The 15164-nt window shown below is 54.5% G+C and overlaps 1 protein-coding gene across 1 annotated transcript in view; it reads right to left on the reverse strand.

The window, feature by feature from the left end:
• Positions 1-14154, reverse strand: part of CPD (carboxypeptidase D) — a 28437-nt gene extending 14283 nt beyond the window's left edge. The window contains exons 1-5 of the mRNA XM_063340867.1: positions 13428-14154; positions 10469-10716; positions 2158-2300; positions 1265-1434; positions 277-644 (exon numbers count right to left, since the gene is read on the reverse strand). Of these exons, the coding sequence (XP_063196937.1) occupies positions 277-644; positions 1265-1434; positions 2158-2300; positions 10469-10716; positions 13428-14098 (1600 nt within the window). The 5' untranslated portion in view covers positions 14099-14154. The remainder of the gene's footprint in view (positions 1-276; positions 645-1264; positions 1435-2157; positions 2301-10468; positions 10717-13427) is intronic.
• Between the last annotated feature and the right edge of the window lie 1010 nt (positions 14155-15164).

A 15164-nucleotide genomic window follows, 5' to 3' on the forward strand; every position in this document is an offset into this window, starting at 1 on the left:
TTCCACGACACCAAGAAGGACGAACATTGTTTCGGGGAAACAATGGTTTTTCTGTCCCCAGAGCTCTGTGACCAGTGTAGATGTTCCCAGCAACACTCTGTAACTCACACTAGTGCCACCCACTGCACCCGGTCTTTTTAGAAAGGACACTGCAAGAAGTAGCTCAGTCTCTCTTCAGACAGGTGCCAGCTCTACGCCCCTTTTTCCTCTGCCCACAGTCTCCCAAAGTAAAGGGTCTGTCACCAGGGCCCTGCTAAAAAGGACGTCCCACGTTACCTGCTTCATGGATGCCAGGGTTGTCAGAGATCTCCATTACATAGAGCTCCCGCAGCTCCACCGACTTGCCCACGGAGTAGAGTCGGGTTATGTTGGGGTACTCATTGGCGTACCGCCGCAGAAAGATCTCCATGTCTGGGAAGTGATGGTGGCGGAAGTCCACAGGTTGGACGGGTTGATGGAGAGAGGTTGGGCTTGGGGGCTCTGCCTGCACGGGGGTGGGGGTGACAGTAGAGACAGGAGCAGGCGTTGCTGTGAACTGCGTGACGTTAAGAACTGGTGGCATTACAGTTGGCTGCAAGGAGAAATCCACTTCTGTTGCAGCTCCCTCCTTCACCTCGATGTTCTCTCTGGTCACTGGTGCGTAACTGTGAAAAAAACCAGCTGGCTTCAGCAAGGACACTCTACAGAACAGAGGCCAAAACCCCCTGCAGGCTCCCCACCACTCCAGCCTACTCCTCCCAGCCTGAATGCGCTGGGAGATGCGAGAACAGCTACGTGAGAGATTCACCAGCGAACAAGCTGACAGGATTCATCCTGCTGCCACCAGACCCAACTACGCTGCTGTCCCTGCTGTGTCACAGAGGCACAAGTTCTTGTTTACGGACTCACTGGGGAAGAAGCCACGGGCATATCCCAGGGCTAGCCCAGGGGCAAGCTACGCATTCACACCCAGACTTGAGACAACACAAACTCGTACTGGGGTGACCCTGCTCCACTGTCTCCCTTTGCCCACAAAGTATGCTGCGGGTTGATACAAGCCATCGAGCAAAGGTGACAGAGACGCTGTGCACCCAACAGCACCCTGCCACAGCAGGGCACGGGGTGAACAAACACAGCTGCAGCTCTGAGCTGGAGTCCTTTACTGCTGCGGCTTCCAGACAAGCCCCTTAAATACACCAGATGCTTTGGGGGGGGGGGAAATAAAATCAAGTGAAGGAACACGAGCAGTTGGCAGCGTGGTCGCAGGCTGCCACAGAGACCTTACCCCATCACAACTGCGGTCACGTTGTAGGTCCCAGGCACAAGCAGTCGGTGGTAATCACCAAATTTGCCTGCTGTGATGTTATGAGCAATACCAGCAACAACAATGGTTGCGTTCTCCAGGCCAGCGCCAGTGACCGCATCCCTGACGAAGCCTTTCACACCAATGTGGACCTGAGGAAAACAATGCAAGAGCCTGGCTGAAGACAGGCAACATCAGGGGAACCATGTCTTTGCCCAGCAATACCCCCCTGCCCTTCCCCAAACGCAGCAGAGGACAGCTGCCAGGCAAAGACACACAAGGGCCCAGTGCTTGGCCAGATGGCAAGGACAGGAATTCCAGCATGCACTGGGAAGGCAGCAAGATCTCAGAACTGATCCTCCCTAACCAATTCCCTATTTTATTGACATGGGCACACAGCAGTATGAACACAGCAGGGTTACAGGCCATACCGTGGGACAAAGTGCAGCTGCCTCCCTTCCCAACCTAAACTGGGAACTAAACAACTCATACGTGGCGACAGCCTGGCAGAGGACTCTGCAAGCCAAGGTCCCAGCAGTGCTTTAGAACATCACTGGAGATTCATGGCACTGAGGTCATACGTTCTGCATTACTTGGCGAGATCTGCACTGATCAGTTCCTCTGTCTAACACTGAGCCCCATGAGGCCCCCCTGAGTGGAGCTCCGTTATCATGGAGGATGTGGGAACTGGGGCAGAACCACAGAGGTACTCAGCAGCTTTGTAGCCACCGACTTCTGCACAGCCAACTGCAGCAGTTGTGTTACCACACACAGCAAACAAAGCCACAAGGGCAACTGAACGCGGCGCTCTCAGCCCACCAGGAACACACGGGTTTCACAGCTGCTGCCCCCGTGCCCGTCCCAGCCTGCTCTACCTTCTCAATGAACACAAGGAGAGACTCCCGGTTGTTCTCCCACTCCTGCTGAAGCTCGGAGGTCGGCGGGTATTTGCAGCAGGACAGCTCCAACGTGATCTCAAAGCAGTCGGCCCACACGTAGTTGTAATCCTGCATCCCACCTGAGAAAACGAGGCAGAGATATGACCTGAGAGCAGTGTACGGACATCTCTCCACGGGATGTAGAGTTTTCCCTGTTCTTCAGCCCCCCATAGCATCTCACCATGATGCCACCCTAGCTCCAGGGCGAACAACCTAAGAAGAAAAGTCAGATGAGATCATGGTGAGCGCCTGTGCTGGTCGAGACTGAGCTCTGTTTCTCCCAGTAATCAGCACACTGGGCCATTCAAATCGGCCACAGACACCTCAAAGGTGACAGTCCCTTCGGTCTTACTGCTCTGCCAGCCGAACTCAGCAGCACAGCACTTGGACATTCGTACGGCTTCATTTCACTGTGAAGATGTTTTCCAGGCACTACAAACCCTGGCTGCCAGGGCAGGTACACCGGAGTTTGAACACTACCGCTGCTGAGTCCTTCGCTACGTGCTCCAAGCCACCTTTAGCTTTTGTGAGGTTTCTCCTGCACGAGGAGTTACTCCACCCAAAACGAGCTTCAGGCCCCGATACAAAAGAACGAACACACCAGACTGTCAGCTTGGGAGGTGGCAGCTCAAATCTGCACGGCGAAATCAGTTTCAAGGACCATGCAGCTCTTCTCCCAAAAAAAATCTTAGCAAACTCTAGACAAAACAAGAGCAGTGTTTCCCCTTCTCTGCTTCCTCAGCTGCTCTTTTCCTCAACTCCTTATCTGAAGGTCTCCATTTACTTGATACTTAGAGCAGTCCTAGCAGGAAGTCTGACAAGGTCTGACACGGTGACAGCACGCAGTGAACTGCGGCAAGTCCCCTTCAGGAAACTCTCCTCTTGATCTGGGAGGGCAGTGACACCTCCCTCTCCGCTGAGGACTCCTGTGACCCCACAACAGCCAGGTCCTGCAAGAGGAGAACAGGACACAGACTTGTCCTCCTGGGAAACTTGGCCTTTTCCCTGAACCCTGCAGCCAAGTCACCAGCCTCCTCCCACATTCCCTCTTTGAGGCAGCAGTCTCAATTAATTTAAGGATGTTGCATCACCTGGAGACAGCTTGCTAGCGTAGTGTTAAACCAGCCAAACCTCCACAAGCACCAGAAAACAGGAGCACACAGAACTGTTTCCCAGTATTAAGCTAATCTTGCTGTTCTTGCCCTTCAGAGAAACCACAAGCACTGCTACGAAACAAAAAGGTTGACCTTGTTCCAGCGAGCGTCCTGACCCCATTTGCTGAAGTTTACGTTCAACCCTCAGCAAGCAAACCTGTCTCTCAAGCAGGAATGAATCATGTACCAGCAGGACCACAGGGCTGCAGCTATTGACACGATCTGGAGCTCAGACTTCAGCATGCTGCTGAAGGCTGCAAATGTTCAGCCCTCTGAACGTTCATAGGAGTCTTCAGTAGCAAAAAAGGACATTCCAAAACCACCACAAGTCTGTGAAACAGGTTTCGGAGTCACCCAGACAAATCCCACTACATGACTGTAGCCAGATGTCATGGCCACATGAGAGGATTGTTCCCACCACCACAACAGGCAGTTATGTGTCAGGATGGAGTTTTACGCATACTGATGATATCTTCCGGGTTACACAACCTTCTACGGTTATAATCCAGAGAGACTGGCATGCCACGGCCTTGGCCACCACTGCTCAGATGGCTCCATCCCAACCCACACAGCAGCGCCTGGGACCACTCAGCCCAGAGACCTCCGGGCACCGACTGAAGAACTCCCACGGGGGCCAGCTGGACATGGGGGCCCAGGCAATGGGTCTCTTCTGGATGAATTGAGAAAGTCAAACGGGCTCTCAGAAGCCCATCTGCCATGGAACAGCTATACATTCACCCCGCAGGAGGCAGATGGAAACTCCAGGAGGAAGGAAAGCAGAAGATGGCCCGCGGCATGTGTGGTGGCACCAGCCTGCAGGACCCCAGCAGGCAAGTCTGTAAGAAACGTACACTTTGTACTCCCATCCTTTGCATTGCCCACTGAAGTGCTACATTAGCGCTACGCCAATAAACCTCACCTGCTTTGTCTGAGCAGTTTCCTAATCATTCATAAGCTCCTTTGCAAGCCAGGGACCCTCCATGGTGCCAGGCAATTAACGGGCCAGAATGGATCAACACCACGATGCAAATGCACTGCCTGGCATCTGCAGAGGCTGTGTTATTGCACGGACATGAAAAGCCATCGGCAGCGCTTTACCATGCGGAGGAGTCTTACAATAAATGCGATGGCTGTGAGCATTCGCTCTCCCAAAAGGTCAGGGACGGCTGCTCTGACTTCAACAGCCCCACCGCACTCCGGTAACCCAGAGGTGGGCTGACAGCACAAAGTCGGACTTAGAAGAACAGACCCCTGAGAAGATGCGCTGGATGGGACCAGATCAAAGATGTCCCAGTTCCTCTCGATTCTTCTGGGAGCCTGCTGCTCAGGGAACACGAAGCTTTTAATATAACAAATCAAAACGTCACTCGCCGTCAGAAAGAGAGCATTGCAGCTTCCGCACGGGCTGAGATCAAAACAGGAAAGAGACTTTTCTGTCCGGCACAAGAGGCCAAAAAAAGTTCTTGAGGACTTTGAAACTCTCGACCTCAGTTCAAGAGGATAGAGGAACAAGGCCTGCAAATCTGATACGTGCTCAGTTTTATTCGGCTCCTGTTACCAGGCTCAGAAAAGTAACCCACAGCAGGCTGCTCTCTCGCCAGTAAACACCACGCAGAGTGAAACAATTTGCCAGCCCATAACCATCTGTTCATAGCAGGACGCTAATGCATTTGAAAACATCCATACGTAAACCAGAGCCATCGTGAAGCATATTTAGTGCTTCATCTGCCATTCAAGCAAATTTAGGACAGATGCTCACCCATAATAGAGCAGCAACGGTCTAAATTAGAGCTTGCTACATCAATTTCAGTACAACTGTCTCTCTGAGAAAGTAGTCCGTTCTATGCTTGAAAATTTGGATTGTAGCCGCTGCACATATTTGCCCTCCACGGCCCCGTTGCAGAGCAGGACAGTTATTTTTACAGCATATGGAATTACGTATTTTTCCATATACCATCTGCACAGCCTCTCCCGGCCCTGCAGAAGATCTGGAGGTGTAAAGAGAGAGCTGCACGCAGCCCAGCATCAGCACAGCACTACCTTCAAAGATCAGACAGAAAAAGCACATCCAAGGCAGCGGACAGTCAGACTACAGAGCTTCTATTCTACTTACCTCTTTGGGTAATAGCTGGGATAACTTGCTGGATCAACTCCAGCATTTTTTAATCACAGGGTGCCTTTTAGCCCACACCGCGTAAAGCTTCAGCCTCCCAAGGAAGCATCGCACCTGCTTTACCAGTGAGTAAAGCAAAAGTGAGCAGCTTACAGTCACAGCAAATGACTCTCTTGCCGGCAGTAGGTCACAAAAATGCTCAGAACAAACCCCTCCCCTGCTCTGTCCCACTCCTCGAGCACCAGGGCTGCTGCACTTCAGGCAAGGATATCCCAGCCCTCTCGCAGCACAGAGTTCACTCCGGCACGCACGTCTCTGCTCCCTGCCAAGCTCCCCACCAGTCAGGCAAGCGGGAGAATGCAGCTCTCTAGAGTCAAGCCCGGGGACCCAGATACCATAAATACACCACGTGCCTGGAGAAGCCTTCCAGGCCAGCCAGGAAGGACTCTATTTTCAAACGGCGCTATGGAGAAATCGCTCTCATTTCAGCTCTCGCTAGAGCAGACGTTAGGAGATGAGAGACCCACAGCTGAGTCGAAGCAGAGAAACGGTCCTGCCTGCTCTGCACAGAGAGCAGATGGCACAGAGCAACCCAGAGACGTGATTAAATATGTGGCACCAATCGTTTACTCTGTGGACAGAACCGACTGCCTTGTAGCATGAGACCGGGCGAGCACCAGCAGCAGCACAAATGGGCAGAGGAATGTTTTGGTCCATTAATCTGAAATCATTAAAGCTCAGAGGAGGTGAGGTTTGAGCCCCCGGCTCCAGCAGCTGCATCGCACAGAGCGGCACAGCCCCGAGCCTCCCCAGGGCGCTCCCAACGAGAAGGGCAGAGTCTCCCCAGGAGCTGCACCACCAGCAGTCCACGTCACACGTGAAAAGAGGCATCAGACCCTCAAACCTTTTCAAACCTCAAACCCCCAATCCTTTTCTCAAGAAGAAAGAAAAATTTGCAATAAGTATTTTATGGAAACACGAACACATAAGGGCAGCTAATTGTGCGTATCCCAGAAAGACATGGCCGAGAACTTCTACCAGAGCTCACACTGCGCAACCGCCTTCTGCCATGCCCAGGAAACAGAGGCCACCACAGTGATGCCATGAGCACCCACTGTTCTCAGCACTCATTTTAATTTTATGAGTTTGACAGCACTAAAAGCTGTTCGGAAGCTCGGTGTGGCCAGTAACCACAGCCAAAACAACCCAGTAAGCACACACGTAACCTAAATCCACTTCCGACCAGAGAAGTCCCTTCTGATAGACACCAGAAACACCCCAAACACTTGGACATGAGACAGTCAAACCAGCAAGGAAAATAACTTCGGAAGGGACTGTAAAGGACAAGACCTTCCACAGCTGCCCACAAAATACCCTATTGAACACTACATTGAATTCAGTTTCTGAATTGGGCTCTTTACAAAATAAAGGCAAGCACCTCCTTCCCACTGATAAGACTTAAAACAGTTTCTTAACTGCTTTCCAAACATCACGCGGACCATACGCCGGCCCAGACTTGCGTGTATTTTCTTAATTTGAATCAGCCACTTGGTAGTTAAAACCCCAAGAGGTTAAAAAGGAAGGAAGAGTCAGAGCATGTACAACAGAGATAGCCTCTAAAAAGCGCCCCAGTCACAGACTTATCTATAGCAGCTGGAATGCAGAAGCCAAATTCAGCTGTCTGGCGGAAAGCCATCTTTCTCTGCGCACACTTGACCTTAACAATTACTCCGATGGTTTGTACTTGCCACCTCGGTTTGACACACAGAAGAGGCTGTTTGCAAATTCAAACGCAAGTTAATGGGGTCTGGCACCAGCATAAACCCGAACTGGTAACTCTGGGACAATGAACGCCACAGCAGTTGGCTTTCCAGCACGTTTGATTTCACATGATAAAACGTGGCAGGAAAATTTCCACCTGTTGAGACATTATGTTCTCATTTCTTTGTTTTTCCTGGCTTTAGCTCACTTGGAGCCCGCAGTCTCTCCTGGCACAACCTGATCCGAGGCCACACGCCGTGCCCCGCACCGTTCACAGAACCGTGGGCTCTGGTTATCTCTAGAGTTCAGCCCGGCTCCCGCAGGGTACTGGGATTTCCCCAGCCTCATTTTATCGCACATTTAAACTCTGCAGTCACTGGGAAAGGCCTCCTGGTCTGGGTACGCGCCTCAGCAGTCCTTGGCACAGAGGTGAGCACGGCAGATGACTCAACACAGCCACGGTGGTGGTTTTGCTGCTTCTGTCACACATGGCGTACGATTGACTCCCCTTTGCCTGCTCTTCATCTGCTACTAAAAATAAATTACAGAATCATTTTGGTTGGAAGAGACCTTTAAGACCATCAGGTCCAACCGTTACCCTAATGCTGCCAGGTTACCACTAACCCTTGTCTCTCAGCACCACGTCTACATGCCTTTTAAAGACCTCCAGGGATGGCGACTCAACCACTTCCCTGGGCTTGATAACCCTTTCAGTGAAGAAATTTCTCCTAACATCCAATCTAAGTCACAGAATGGTTTGGGTTGGAAGGGACCTTAAAGATCATCTCACTCCAACCCCCTGCCCTGGGCAGGGACACCTCCCACCAGCGCAGGTTGCTCCAAGCCCCGTCCAGCCTGGCCTTGAACCCCTCCAGGGATGGGGCAGCCACAGCTTCTCTGGGCAACCTGTTCCTAAAACCCCGAAGGGACACAGTAACTTCACACAACATCAAAATACACGTGTCCTGGCCTCTGCGGTACCGGTTAGTTTGCCCGTGCTCTTCCCTGGATCTCAGCTCCTGTGGGTTACACTTTACACGAACCACCCCCAGCCTGGGAGGTGCCCCAAGGGCGGCCATCACCCTTCGCGTGTGCATCTTCCACAGCAGCAAGACGTAAATTACCACTTCGGGGAGAAACCCCGCAGGTCTGTCAACTTCAGCAATGCCCCGTTCTGAGAGCCGGTGTCAGCGCACGCTCCCTGCAATCTCTGCCCGTGAATCGCCTACAGCCATCGGTGCTGAGCCCGAGGCTGCGCCTTGTCACAGCGAAAGGCTTTGTTTCCGCAGGGGCTGGGAGCTGGAGGATATTGGACATACTATAAACCACAGCGACGGCAGCACGGAGAAAACGGGTCTTCGGTTCACACCTTGTCATTTCCTGTGAAAGGGAAGTAGGTGAAACTGCTCGCTGCGAGGACAAAGGCACCAGTGCCACAGCCGCAAGCAAACCTTGCACGAGCCCGGCGTCTCGCGTCCTAGCAGCAGGATGAAGAAGTTAAGGCTACAGTGAAAAATGCTGCTCTCTGGGGGCAGGGGAACCCAGACCCGAAGCTCTGGAACCACCCTCCCTTCGGAGCACACCTATCCCACTTCATTACAAGGGCAGCAAGCTGCAGCTAACGAACCTCATGACGGAGATGTTTGCCAATAACAAGCGCCAGCAGAACAAGGCAGCAGAGATCATCCAGGATATCCTGTTCCCTCGTAAGCAAAATCACCAGATTACACAAACCTTCCTCCCGCTGGACTTTTCACAGCAGCGGAGCGAACCTTGAGCCAGCAAACACCAGGGCTGGTGTGCTTGGCAGGGTGGAGGGAAGGAGACACCTGCTAGAGAGGGAGGTAAAACCGCAACGTATTTGAACACGACATCCTATTTGACCAGTGAAATCCTGGGGAATGATTCAGCCACCGCTGAAATAACAGAGGTGATGTGTTCAGGCCCGATGCTGGATCCCTCTCCCTCCTTCCCAAGCAAGGTGGGTGCAGGGTTAAGACAGGACTCAGCTTTGGAAGCCCATGTTGTGGAAAGACACTGTCTTACTAGAATTTGTTAAGCTGTAAGCTCTAAGGAATAAATAATGCCCGATTTCACGGCTTGCTCAGCACTCCTGCCATCATCCCTCAGCCCTAGCAGGAGGGAAAGCAGAGCAGTCCGGGGGCAGCAAAGCAACGCAACTTCTCGGGATCATTTATGCAAGGTTTTTGTTGTGTCCTCACCACAGAGGTTCCTGCCGTGCCTGGTGGCACCACGGTTGTACAACATCCGCCGAGGAGCCACGGCAATGGCGTAACTTCTAATGACATGGCCAAGATTTCTCTTTCTGCCAGCCCACAGAGCCTTTTCCATAAGAGCATCTCATCACATAAACTGCCCTTTAAATCCCATTTTTGGCAAAACCGACGCACACAGAGCAGCTCACTGTGTGTCTGAGCCACCTCCACACAGGCAGAGTGGTGGCACCGGGAGGTAATTCGCTTATAGTCAGATCACCTCCACAGCAGCTGCCTAATGGAGGGAACAGGAGCTCTCCTGGAAGCCCCAGCAGACCGAATTTGCGATCCCTTCTAGATCCCACCGCACTGGTGGACAAGAACAGGCCGTACTGGGTATTGCCATCTGCACAGGTCTAACAGCAGAGTTCACAGAAAAGCTCCCTCCCCCACTTCCAGCGAGGGCAGCGGTTAGCTCAGACCACGCATTTAAATCATTATACATAGTTTTGCCGCAGGCTATTCTATAATCATTTACAAAATTACAAGTTGGGAGGTTAAAAAAAAACCCTCACAGAATATTAGCATTGGTTAAATACCTTTAACAATAGCTTTCTCTTTCCCGTATCAAAATTCAGCAACCATCTGGAGACCTAACGACATTCATTTGGCAAGTCAAGCCTCCGGCACGCAGGATAACTCTCCAGCATCTAACAGGGTCAGGAAGATCCCTCCCGTCTGCTGTGATCTCTTCCCTACAAACATCTCCCAAGCTGTGATTCATCAAGCCCTTACTGGTGTGCCCGTGATGCCGCTTCCCTTCAGTTCGAGCTGCCAGAACGCATTCGAAGTTAAAAATATCACTTCACCCACCGTCCTCTCGCCTGTGATCATCAGCTCTGGTTTGGATGTCAGCCCTCAATGGGAGCAAGAAACTATTTCTGGCAGACGCTGTTAGGTGAGCGAAACGAGCAGAGTTAGCGTGATGCTCCAGCACAGCTTACCTTCTACATCATACCACTGGGCGCCGTTTGTGATACCGTCTTGGAAGGTCTCCCCCTCCTCGTCGGGGCAATTGGGTTTGCCAGTTCTCATTATGGGGTGATGGGACGCATAAGCTTTTGCCAAATATTTGAACACTTCGTCATCAGCTGATTTACTGTAGACTCCTGTGGGCTTATGCGTGGGAGAGTCGTCATAGGGATAGCTTGCCACCACTGAGCCACCATGCAGATTGCCGGAGAGCAGAAACCTGGGGTTGGGAAGGAGAAGAGTCGTCATACTGGAACAACTTCAACAGGAAGCCGGCTACAGCCGCCCAACCAGTTATTCTGCTGCCTTCCCACCCAAAACGCATTCTCAGGAACCTCCAAATTCTATTTGGGATTAATGAGGCAAAATGCGCCTGCTGGACGAGCTGCCCAGCAGTAAGGCTACTTTGGAAGAGGAAGGGATCAGACCCTGCTCCGTCAGCCCTGTGCAGGGAGAACGTCCATGAAGCTGTAGCTACACCAAGGCTACGTTAACAGATATGCACTTGTCCGTCGGCTACTGTTGGACAAAAAGATATGCCGTCCTGGAAGACGTATCCCCTCGTATTAACAGCAACCTCCACCACAGCAAGTAGGACTGTCAGAGCATCTGAACAGCATCCAGGTGGGAGCACGGTGGAGAAATCAGCAGCTTTTTGCAACAAACCAACTCTCAGGACTGGTTTATTCACTCCCCAAACTGACATCTGGCATTACTGGAGATGAAACAAGTTTCTTGCTTCAGCCTAAGACAGAGCCCTCAAACCCGGTGACAGACGAGCAGCGCCCTGCGCATAAAGCGATATACACGGCTCTTCGTCAAGCTTTGAGCAAGGCCTGGTACGTACAACAGAACTGACTTGCGTAAGTAAAATCTGGACGTGTGACAGAGGCGTTAAAAACCCAAGTCAGAAAACACAGCACAGCGTGCCCTATATCACACTTCAATTTGAGCACAGGCAGCGTAAGCATTGCAATGATTCCCCAAAGGTAGTTGTCTCTGCTCCTTCTCTTTCCACCAAACAGAGCGTGGAGGGGGGAAAGAGCTCTCCTCCTCATCCGGTCAAATGGGATTTAGGTTCCGAGCAGAGGTAACGTGACCAATACCTTTGCCTTGCTTAAAATAGCGCACACGAATTGCGTTACACCCCCTCCGGTATATCTTTTTTTTTTTTTGATCAAACAGTTCTGTTTACTCCTTCATTTTTCTATCAGTGGTTATGTTAGTTTAACAACCGTACCAGCATTAACTGGTGCTGCCAGGCAGAGGGATGCACAAGGCACCCTGTTCCTCCTGCGTTTCACCTTGGCTTACCTGCAAATCCCACCTCCAACGCTTACCAAAAAATAAAAATAAGGTATTTTCAAAGTTATATTAAGAATGTGCATGAGTTTCCCTAGTAACTAATTTTGAGTTGAACCAAGTCTGGAGGGATTTTGATGCAGACCGCTGCATCAGAGCTGCCCTAAAGGATTTTTAGGACAAGCAATTACTGGTGCAGTTCACGCAATTCCTCTAGAGCAATAACCACCATCCACCAAGTTTCAACAAAGATAGTTTATCCAAGCAAATGTTGCTGCTTTATGTTGTGCGTGTTGGCTGGATCCAACCAAAGCCCTAGAGCCCACCGTGGCCATGGGCCATCCCCCCTCCATTCCTCTCTATCCCCATTTTGGGAAGAGGGCCACAGTTCATTTCAGTGCGTTGCTCGTATCCGATCAGACTTTGCATTTTGGCTTTCTCTGCACAACTTCACATGGTTGGGTGGGCTGACCTTAGTGGTCTGGACCTTCCGCAGCTCTCTAAAGAACACCCAGCAAATGAAGAGCCAGTGCCCAGCCTGGCCGCTGCACTTCCCAGGGCCCCTAACCAGAGCTGGGCTTCCCAGGCACCAGCTCCCCAGCTCCGGACACAGCAGCTTCCCACCATTCACCCCCTCAGCAGGCCAGAGCCCAATGGGCCAGCGTGGGCACTGAAGGCCCGGTCCTGCATGCTTCCACAGGAGGACAGATGGGGATGAGGGCTGCAGGAGCAGGGACTGCACTTGGAAACGCTGCTGCACAGAGCATTATTGCTAAATCCAAGGAATTTTCCATCAAACACGAAGATGGGGGAAGCCCTGCTCCACACAACTCTTCTGTTGACATATCTGTACCCCGAAGTTATGTACTTAACCCCAAATATTTTAAGCATCCCATAGCTCGTGGTGAAAGCATTATCGGCCCCAAGAGCAAGACCCACAGACAAGCTGAAGACGAAGCGGACAAGAGTTTCCAGCTGTGGGTTCCCAGAGAATGGAGACACACAGATGGCCACAGAGGCAGGGGCTGTACCCAGAGGGGCTAGGGTGGCTCCTCTGCAGGTGCATGGCAAACTGTGGCCACCGACCCGCTCAGCTGGCACCAGGGTTAGCCCAGCTGCAAAAACAGCCCAGCCCAGCACAGGAGGCAGGCTGGGGAGAAACTGGAAGGATGGGGAGAGACTCTTTGTCAGAGGGAGTGTAGCAAAAAGATGAGGGGGAATGGTTTTAAACTGGCAGAGAAGAGATTTAGATGAGATCTCAGGAAGAAATTCTTTGCTGTGAGGGTGCTGAGCCCCTGGCCCAGGTTGCCCAGAGAAGCTGTGGCTGCCCCATCCCTGGAGGGGTTCAAGGCCAGGCTGGACGGGGCTTGGAGCAACCTGGGCTGGTGGGAGGTGTCCCTGCCCAGGGCAGGGGGTGGCACTGGGTGGGCTTTAAGGTCCCTTCCAACCCAAACCGTTCTATGGTGGGAAGTGGCGTTTTTCCCCCCCAAGCCCTGCTGGGAAGGACCGGGAAGGGCCGAAAGCGAGCGGAGGCCGCCAGCAGCGGAGCCGAGGGTCCCCTCTCCCGGAGCGCGGTGCCGGCCGTGCCGGGCGCGGGGGTTGGAGGGGGCCGGTCCGGGCAGCACTCACTTGTTGCGGCGCATCCATGCGATGAGAGCTCGCACCTCGGGGACGGGCTCCAGGTCGGGCTCGGCGATGCCGAACTGGTCGGGGAAGCTGCGGTTGAGGTCGCGGCCGCGGCTGTTCTCCCGGCCGCCCTCCGCGCCGCCGCCGCCGCAATCGCCCTCCCGGGCGCGCTCGAAGCCGTCGGGGTTGAGGCTGGGCAGCAGGTAGAGGTCGGTGGTGTTGAGCAGGCGGACGATGCGCTCCTCGCCGCCGGCCCAGCCCCGCACCAGCTCCTGGGCCAGGCGGAGCAGCAGCGGCCGGGCCAGCGGCTCGTCCCCGTGCATGTTCCCCACCAGCTTCACCTGCGGCCGCCCGGGCAGGGCCGCGCCGCCGGGCTCCTCGCCGGCCCGCTCCGGCCCCAGCCCCGCCGTCAGGCGCAGCACCCACAGCGGCCTCCCCTCCACCGACTGGCCGATGCTGAAGAGCCGCGCCAGGCCCGGGGGGGCCGCGGCCGCCAGCGCCCGCAGCGCCTCGCCCAGCTCGGCCGAGTGCAGGTACCGCAGCGCCTCGCCGGGCGCCGCCGCCTCCGCCTTCTTGATGTGTGCGGCGCGGGCCGGGCCCAGCAGCAGCAGCGCGCAGAGAAGCGGGAGCAGCGGCCCCCGCCGCCGGCCGAGCCCCCGCGCCGCGCTCGCCATGGCCCCGCCGCACGCCCGGCCTCACCGCTCCGCCGAGCCGCCGGGCAGCGGGAGGAGGCGGTGAGAGCTGGCCCCGCCCAGGGGCGGGCGCTCCTTCCTCCGCCAGCCAATGAGCGACGGCCGGGAGAGGGGTGCCGCTAGGGCGAGGCGGCGAGGGACCAATGAGAGGAGGCGGGGAGCGCTGCGTCACGAGGAGGTGGGGCGTCGGGAGCGCTGCGGCGCCCCCTGCCGGCCGCGCCGCAGTGGTGGCCCGCGCTGCCCCCGGGGCGGCGGGCGCGGGGCCGGGCCGCCGGCGGCGGGGGGGGCGGCGGCGGCGACAACCGGCTGCGGTCCCCGAGGAGGTCACTGTAATTCCTCCCTCGGGACAAAGCGGCCTTCGGCGTCCCGCGCCCAGTGCCCCCCCTCCCGACAGCCCCCGCCGGGCCCCGCCACGGCGCTCACCGGTGCCGCAGACAGTAGTAATAACCCAAAACCGAGTTATTGCATACAGGGGGGCAAAGACCAGCGCACGGCGATGCTCCCCGTACCTCGGAGGGGTGTCACGGCACGCTGTTGCAGCAGAAGCCCCTCCGAAAGATAAATCATAGAATCACAGGATGGTTCGAGCTGGAAGGGACGTTAAAGCCCCCCCAGTGCCACCCCCTGCCCTGGGCGGGGACACCTCCCACCACACCAGGCTGCTCCAAGCCCCGTCCAACCTGGCCTTGAACCCCTCCAGGGATGGGGCAGCCACAGCTTCTCTGGGCAACCTGGGCCAGGGGCTCACCGCCCTCAGATTAAAGAATTTCTTCCTCAGATCTCACCTAAATCTACCCTCTGCCAGTTTGAAGCTATTACCCCTTGTCCTGTCACCACATGCCCTTGCAAACAGCCCCTCCCCAGCTTTCCTGTAGGCCCCTTCAGGTACTGGAAGGCCACTACAAGGTCTCCCCGGAGCCTTCTCCAGGATGAACAACCCCAGCTCTCTCAGTCTGTCCTCACAGGAGGGGGGCTCCAGCCCTCGGAGCATCTCTGTGGCCTCCTCTGGCTTCACTCCAACAGATCCATGTCCTTCTTGTGCTAAGAA

The sequence above is a fragment of the Chroicocephalus ridibundus genome, chromosome 7 (genome assembly GCF_963924245.1).
Source record: "Chroicocephalus ridibundus chromosome 7, bChrRid1.1, whole genome shotgun sequence".
Taxonomy (NCBI): Eukaryota; Metazoa; Chordata; class Aves; order Charadriiformes; family Laridae; genus Chroicocephalus; species Chroicocephalus ridibundus.